Source organism: Micromys minutus, assembly GCF_963924665.1.
Source record: "Micromys minutus genome assembly, chromosome: 3".
NCBI lineage: Eukaryota > Metazoa > Chordata > Mammalia > Rodentia > Muridae > Micromys > Micromys minutus.
Window position 1 is genome coordinate 29,485,837 of NC_137972.1, and position 9,018 is coordinate 29,494,854.

The 9,018-nt window shown below is 42.2% G+C and overlaps 1 protein-coding gene across 1 annotated transcript; it reads left to right on the plus strand.

Moving 5' to 3' along the window:
* Positions 1 to 8,188: 8,188 nt before the first annotated feature.
* LOC308418687 (rRNA-processing protein FCF1 homolog) lies at positions 8,189 to 8,785 on the plus strand (the record flags this gene model as incomplete). The annotated part of the gene is made up of 1 exon (XM_080914103.1): positions 8,189 to 8,785. One exon carries the CDS (start codon positions 8,189 to 8,191, stop codon positions 8,783 to 8,785), a length of 597 nt encoding a protein of 198 aa, XP_080770229.1.
* Positions 8,786 to 9,018: the final 233 nt, after the last annotated feature.

The following is a 9,018-nucleotide window of genomic DNA, read 5'->3' on the forward strand; positions in this document are numbered from 1 at the left end:
AGCATAAATCTTTGATGAAGGTTTCTTGTGACTTTTTAAAAAGATCTTTAATGTTATTTATCCCGTCCTGAATTCCAACTTGGACAGCACCCTCACATCCCCACCCCAATCCTCCCACTATGTCACCCCTTTAAGTCGTTATCATACTCCATTCTCTCCCCCATTGTGAATGTCTCCCATGGCCCTTTACTCATTTCTTGACCTCCATGGTTATTTCAAACAAAACACACATGTCTAAAGATTCCAGGCGAACATCACAAATAAGAGAGAACACATGACATTTGCCTTTCTAGACCTCAATCCTGTGAATCAATCAGCAAATGAACATGAATGAACATTTATCTCTATGGTATGATATGGAGTCATTTGGGTGTGTGCCCAAGTGTGGTATAGCTGGATCGTATAGTAGGTCTCTACTTAACTTTTTAAGGAATCTCCACACTGGTTTCCACAGTGGCTACACCTGTTTGCACTCCCACCAGCAGTGAATAAATGATTCCCCTTCCCTACACTCATGCCAGCATTTGCCATCTTTTGTTTTGAAATCTTAGTCATTCTGACTGGAGCAAAATGAAATCTCAAAGTACTTTAAATTTGCTTTTCACTCATGACTGAGGAGTTGAACATTTAAAAAAGTACTTTTCAGCCATTTTTAACTCATCATTTGAGAACTCTTTAACTAAATTGGGTTTTTCATTGTTGTTGTTGATGATGATGTTTTGGGTATATTGTTGCAGTTTTAAGATTTATTCATTTTATTTCATGTGCATATGGGGTTTTTTTTGCTTTTATTAAGGTATATGTATCACACACATGCCTAGTATCCTCAGAGGTTCAAGAGGGTGTCAGATCACTCAGATCTGGATGCCAGCACCATGTGGGTTCTGAGGACCAAACCCAAGTCTTCTGCAAGAGCAGCAAGTGTTCCTACCTGCTGAGTCATTTCTCTAGCTCCAAGATGTTTAGGGGTTTTAGTTTGTCGTGTTCTAAGGTATAGTTTATAAAGATTTCCCCCTGTTCTATAGGCTGTCTTTTCGTTCAAATTATGGTATCTTTTGGTGTAATGTCTTTGTTGTTGTTGTTTTGTAAGGTTTCATTTAATAATTATGGCTCTTACTATCAAATCCTGTTCAAAAAGTCATTTCTCTGACATGTATTGTTGGACGGCTTTAGAAAATCAGAAGTCTGTAGGAATGCGAGCTTACAAGTTGGTCCTCAGTTCTGTCCCCTTGATGACTGTGTATTTCTAATGCCTGCACCTCCCTGTTTTTATTACTGTGGTTCTGTAGTATAACTGAAAACTTGGATGGCGACACCGACAGGTTGATCTTGGACTTAGTTGTTGTTGTTGATATTTTTTTCTTTATAAAATATAAAACTTGCCAATTATAAAATTATAAAAATAAACTTGCCAATTAACCAACATATCACACAAAAAAAATTAACCAGACCCAAAATCTATATAAATTAGTAAGCTTACATCTGGCTAGAGTTAGCATTCAAAACGGAAGCTGCGATGCTTCACATTTAATTTTATACTTTCAGAATCAAATATATTTTACATATTTTTCCACAACCACAACAAACAAAATCCACGTCAAAGTTAGAACTACATCAGTAACTCCCTGGCAACAGGCAAAGAAACATCTTATTGATGTTGCTGTTCTTCCATCAGTCAGAGGCAAAGCACGTTGGTAGCTCTTTGTTCATCCCAGCCGGCCGTCAGCCTTGCCATGTGGTACAGGCAGGAAAATATGCTCACAGAACTGCCCTATGCCCCATTACCACCACGTAGCGCAGCATGGGAGGAGGAAGGCAGACAGATACCTATGGACTACCATGCTATCCACAGATCTGTCCTCCAGCAGACGGTACAGGCAGGCTGTAGACACCAACGCCACTCAGCTCAGACAAAGGATGTCACCCAGGTGTCCACCAGCTGTGTGTCCAGCCTGAGGCAGAAGCCACCACAGTGCACAAGTATGGGGTAGTCTGCTGGGAGACAAAGAGACATAGAGCAGCTTATACATTATGAAGAGATGAGACTGGAGACTTGAGGGACGAGAGGAGCAGCCTGTTGTGAGTGGCCAGCCCTGCCACCTGGGGCTATGATGACATCCTGTCCTGAGATGCCACTGAGGCTCATTTCTGAGTCCATGGTTATAAGGCAGCAAGGATCAGTGTTGATGTTCGTGGCTCATATTACCACGAGAGAACATAGGGATGACCCTGGTCAGGGCAGCTGATGTCTAGGAGCTGTGCAGAACTGGACTTGCCTCTCACAGGCTGTGGCACTCTAGAGAACCAGCCCCACTGGCAGCAGCACTTGGGAGAGCAGACCCTACACCTCGAAATGACAAAGGACAAATGAGCATCCACTGCAGTAAAAACCACCCCTCAGTAAAAATCTTTAAAAGTGTTCAGCACCCTTAGTCATCTGGGAAATGCAAGTTAAAACTACTTTGAGAGTCTACCTCACTCCAATCGAGAAAACAGATGCCAACAAGTTCTGGCAAGGGTGTAGCGTTAGGGGCTTGGGGAGGCTCCTCATTAACTGTTGGTACAGGACTGTAAGCATGGAATCTGGAACATTCACTATGGAAGTCACTGTGGAGGTTCCTCAAAACACTGAAAGAAGATGTACCATATGACCCAGCCACAGTACTCCTGGGCATATACCCAAAGAACTCTGGGCTCCACAAAAGAAATTCCTGCATGCTTATGTTCATAGATGCTCCACACCATAACTAGGAAATGGAATTTGTCTAAGTACCCATCAACAATTGGTATTTGGATACTGAAAATATGGTACACAGCCAGTAGAATTCTGTCCAGCACTGAAGAAAAATAAAATTTCCAGAAAAATAGCATGGGAAGATATTATGCAAAGAAAGTCCAAAAAGTCAAAGACCATGTGTTCTCTGTCATATGTAGATCCTAGCTTTGAATTTCGGGTTTCTGTGTTTAAATCTGAGTGAATGTTTACAGAGACCAGCAAGCAAGAAGGGAGTAATGAGATGTATTTGGGTGGATAGGCAGGAGAATGGATGTGGGGAAAGTCTTAAATGGTGTAAAAGTAGTAAAATACAAGATAAGAAAAGTTTAAACAGAGATAGGCGTAGAGAAGGAGGGAAAGTATGGAGACAGTCAAGCAAAAAAAAAAAAGATGTATGGAAAACCATATAGAAACCTAGTACTACTTTATAAGTTAAGTAAAAGATTGGTTACTGTTGTTGATGATGATGATGGTGGTGGTGGTGGTGGTGGTGATGTTGTTCATAGAGAGAGGCTAGACAAATGGGTGTGTAAGCAAATGTTCTTACTCTGCTAGCATAGGGGCCCCCAGCACCCATGTAAAAACCCAAGCATGACTGGGCCATGTTGTTGACATGCATTTTGGTTAATTCGAGCACCCTGGAGAGAGATGCAGATAAGTGTCCATGTGTGAGGCTAGCCTGATCTACATAGTGAGTTACAGATCACCCAGAGCTGCATAGTGAGTCGATTTCAAAAAACAAACAAAATATATCCTGGGTATGGCTGGACATTATAACCACAGTATTAGAGTATTACAGCTTGGCTGATCCAGTGAACTTTCAGTTCAGTAAGAGACCCTGTCTCAAGCAGTAAGGCAGAGAGTGGCAAAGAATGAGCCTGCTGTCCTGATCTGCTCAAAACTGCATACTTGCACACTCATGCATGCAACACACACACACACACACACACACACACACACTAATTGTCCCTGTGTGAACAATTAATGATACTCCCCAAAACCATAGTTTTTCAACATAAGTCCCAATGCCAGACACAGGAGCCTCACACACCTACCTACCCCAAGGCTTCCAGAACAATCAAGTAATTGCCACTCCTTCTGTTCTCACCAGAGCTACACAGTAAGACTCTATTGCTGAAGACACCCTGTACTTTGCACAGAACACAGAAAAAAAAATCACACTGTACCTGACATGAAAACTTTCTCTCTGTCTTATGTTCATGGACCTGAACGTGACATGCATCTACAGCTGGTGAAAGTCACCACTGTCTCACCCAGCAATAGAACCTTCATGCTACATGATGTGGAGAGGTGACGGCCACTCGGAGTTTAGTTTCTCAAACTAAACTTAGTCCTGGTCACTTCACTTCCAATTTATATAAACACAATGAGCTCAAACCTATTCAAAAAAGCTTCCTCTGTGCTGAGCATGTCCACCTGTGTGCCTGTCACCATTGTCCCCCAAGCAGTGGCATGTGACAGTCACTCACATGCACTTACTCTCTATTAAGTCTCGTAAGTCATCTACACATCAGTCACACACAGGTCTCTGTTGTTCACTTGCTTATGCATTTGCTTGTTTGTAATCTGTAGTCTGGCCCTGGCATCCATCTTGTGTGGCGGTCAATGTGCCTGATTTGGGAGCTGTTTAGGTTTCTGGCTATTGTCATTGGTTAGAGATGTTTTGTTTTCTTTTGTTTTGTGCTACCAGATATCAAGCCAATGGTCTTGAGAACACACGCAAGCTCTCTACTAGTGAGCTTCCTTCCTCTGCCCCATACAGGCTTTAGATAAAATGAATGCTTGCCATAGAAAACAAAAACTCTGCCCCTAACCTCAGCTGATGACAAGATTGACATGCACACTCCAAGAATTACAGAAACAGCTAGCCTCACACTAATCATGCTCAGAAAAGAAAAGGGCAAAGTGGAAATCTGGCCAAGCATTATTGTTGCTCTTGGCAGAAACAGTGCAATGTTTTTCTCAATGAATCAGTGGTCTTCACAGCATCTGCTTGGGGCACATCTGGAGCCCTGTCACCTATCAAACCAGCCACAGACAAAAAAAAAATTGGAAATTCTAGGTCCAAGCAGCTAGTGAATCAAAGCTTAAAATTAAAGATTAGCTTCATAGTTTTTCTATAATATCCATCTAAGTCCTTGGTCTTCCTCCAAGCTCTTGGCTGCCCATATAAGTTAGCTTCAGAGTTAGTCCCACAAAATCATCTTGGCAGAACCAAGAGATCCCACCATGGCCTGCTTCCACAAAGGGGTAGGGCCTTCCCCATACAATGGTGGACCCATCAATTTTCACAATTTATGTAATTAGACCAATAGGGGTATACACATGCACTGTCTCCCTGCTGCCTTGCTCTGAGCCACTACTGAGCATGCTCATGATGCTGGGATTTTGCTCACTCTAATTTCATATTCTACTTTCCACTGGGTTTTGGTTCAGTTTTTCTGGCCTGTCTACACCTTCCTTTTGCTGGCCAAAAATCTGATTCCTTTACCTCCCAGATTCTGACAACTCAAGATGTTATCCCTCACCTGCCTTTGTGTTCTGCCAGTTCTCAAAGACTTGAGATCATGTTTCTAGGATGCCATGAGACAGAGTCATGTTCATTTGTCCAAAATCAAATAACCAGACCCATCAAAAGAGAGGAAGAGAGAAGCTCTGATCAGACACATCTGGACAACTAGGATATTCAAGTCAATTCTGTTCAATGAAAATGTCTCAAACTCTTACAAATACCTGGCACTTTGCCAGATGTGGTAATTACAGATTAGTGTAACACAGTTCCTGCTTGCCCAGAGCTTACTGTCAATTTGGAAAATATGCATAAAGGCATCTCTTCATTCCAATGTAATTGTAAGTGATATGAGCAGGTGATATGATAAGATGTAAATCTATGGATCCTTGAGAATAGGTTATAGGTCACCCTAGAAAAGAAAAGGTGAGTGAAGGAGAGGCAAGTGGCCAGAGAAATTTCCAACCTCAACACTCAGAGCCCCTATACAGAGAGACACTGTCTTGCACTGTCCCTCCTGCAACACCTGAGAAAATGGCAGGGTCTCCCTGGAAGCTCTCTGCAGCTATGTCCAGCAAAGAGTCTCCACCAAACCTAGAATGGATACATGACTCTGTCCCCACTAGGGGACAGGCTAAAGCCCATGTAGAATTGGGCAAGTGAGACAAAGGTGACAAGTGCAGCCATGAAAAGTGTCCTCCCATAGATCCTGTGCAAAGCAAAGCAAAATACACACACACACACACACACACACACACACACACACACACACACACACAAACACACACACACACATGCACCCTATTGACTCATAGGCTGAGAGAGACAAGTGTCCGTGGATATTCCTCCCAGACCTAACAGAAATAAAGCTTCAAGGAAATTATAGTTGATTTTTTCTTTATCTAAAAGATAGATAATGTTACATGTATGCATTCATATAAATATATTGTTACAAACATACTGACTCTATTTAGTGCTGTTCATATAGAGCTGATGGCTTTGTATTGAATAACCAATTAGGGGATTCATACCTGGGGAAGATTAATTCTACCTCTCTTGGCAGCCATTAATTGCCTAGAGCTCTTCACACAGGGGTGGGCTTGTGAGATGGCCTCCATCCACACTGGAATTTCAACTGCTGTCATTCTTCTGGCAGCAATATTATTAAGAGTTCATAGATACACTTTCTGTGTCATATATAGAACACATATTTTCATGCGAAAGGTTCTGGTCCTTTGAGTCATACAATCTTTCCACCAGTTTTTCATGGTGACTCCTGAGCCTTGTGTTATATCAATTTAGGCTTGATACCCGGTGGTCATTTTTCTCTGCATTTTGATCAGTGGCTTTCCATAACAGTCTCCATCTGCTGCAAAAAGAAGCTTCTTTGATGAGTGGTGAAAGGCTATCAGGAACATATGTATACATACATACATACATACATACATACATACATACGTATGTATATATGTACATACACACACACACACACACACATACACACACACACACACACACACACACACACACACGAGTGTCTCATGGCATCCTAGGAGCATAACCTTGAATCTTTGAGAACTGGCAGAACTCAAAGTAAAGAATAACATCGAGAGTTGTCAAAATCTGGGAGATAAAAAAGGTAGATTGTGGCCAGAAAGTTGAGGATCCTATTGACTACACTTATCCACCCATTTCAAAACAGCCCTTCTGTCTCACCATATCTGTCCAGAAGACAGAGGACATACCTGGACCATGTCCAGGACATGAGTAAGGTACAGACTGTAGATGATTGGTCAGTATATCTCAAAAAGGTACTCCTGACTTCCAGGCATGATAGACATGACAAAGATGCTTGGAGTCCATGCCAGGTCTAGCTGGGACAGAGACAGCAGAGGTGACCCTGAACTCCATCATCTGGCTCGTAGCTCTACCTGCCTTACTGGGAAGGCCTGCAGAACCCCAGGAACAACCAGGTTAGACTCCTTCCTGCAAAATCCTTGCCTGTCTGCTGAGTCAACCTGGGACAAAGAAAACAGAGGTGAGCTGATCTCTGTCCCCTGAGCTCCATCATCAGGTCCATGGCTCTGTCTCCATTCCCAAGGAGTCTTTCAGAACCCCAGAAACATTCAGGTCCACCTGGGGCAGAGCCAACAGAAGTGCGTAGTGTATTGCTCTCTGAGCTCCATTGTCAAGCCCAAGGCTCTGCCTGCCTCCCCAAGGAGTCCTGCTGGCATCAGAAATATCCAGCCAACACAAGGGACAACCAAATGGCTAAAGGCCAGTGTAAGAACATAATCAACAAGACCCAGGCTAATATGGAACCACCAAAGCCCAGCTATTCTATTATAGCAAGCCCTGAATCTTCTAACACAGCCAAAGCATAAGAGGATGACCTTAAATCCAATCTTATAAAGATGATAAAGGTTTGTGAAGATGACATTAATAAATTCCTCGAAGAAATGTAGGAAAATACAATTAAAGGGGTGAGGGGAATGAATAAGACCGTTTAAGACCTGAACATGAAAATAGAAGCAATAAAGAGAACAGAAACTGAGGCAACCCTGGAGCTGAAAACCCAGGGACAAGAACAGAACTACAGACACAAGCGTCCCCAACAGAATACAGGAGATGAAAGAAAGGATCTCAGGCACAGAAGATACTATTGAAGAAATCGATACACAAGTCAAAGAAAATTTTAAGTCTGAAAAGTTTCTGACACAAAGCATCCAAGAAATCTAGGTCACAATGAAAAGACCAAACCAAAGAATAATGGGGATAGAAGAATAAGACTCCCAGCTCCAAGGCCCAGAAAATGTTTTCAACAAAATTATAGAAGAAAACCCTCCAATGTAAAGAAAGCCATGCCTGAGTGCGGCGTGAACATGGGGAAGCAAAAGAAAACAAGGAAATATGCGACTATGAAGCGAATGCTTAGTCTCAGAGATGAGCCACTTAAAGAAAAGGATAGGTTAAAGCCTAAAAAGAAAGAAAAGAAAGATCTGAGTGCGCTGAAGGAAAGAGAAGTCCCCCAGCATCCTTCCTGCTTGTTCTTCCAGTATAATCCACAGCTGGGTCCGCCTTACCACATCCTTGTGGATACCAACTTCATCAATTTTTCCATTAAGGACAAACAGGACTTAGTGCAGTCAGTGATGGACTGTCTGTATGCCAAGTGTATTCCTTGTATAACTGATTGTGTGATGGCTGAAATTGAGAAATTGGGACACAAGTACCATGTGGCACTAAGAATCGCCAAGGATCCACGATTTGACCGATTGCCATGCACACACCAAGGAACCTATGCTGATGACTGCCTGGTACAGAGAGTGACTCAGCACAAGTGTTACATTGTGGCCACAGTTGACCGTGATCTCAAAAGAAGAATCCGGAAGATCCCTGGCGTTCCTATTATGTACATTTCTAACCACAGATACAACATCGAACGGATGCCAGATGATTACGGAGCCCCTCGCTTCTAATTCTCACTCCACAGAATCCACCTACGTTCTTGGACCAGCTAATTAAATACACTTTCTGTTTTTTTTTTTTTTTTTAAAGAAAGAAAGAAAGCCATGCCTATAAGTTTACAAAAAGCTTATAGAACACCAAATAGATTGGACCAGAAAAAAAAAAATCTTCCCACCTCATACTAATCAAAACATTAAATGTACATAACAAGCAAAGAATATTAAAAGCTGCAAGAGAAAATGGG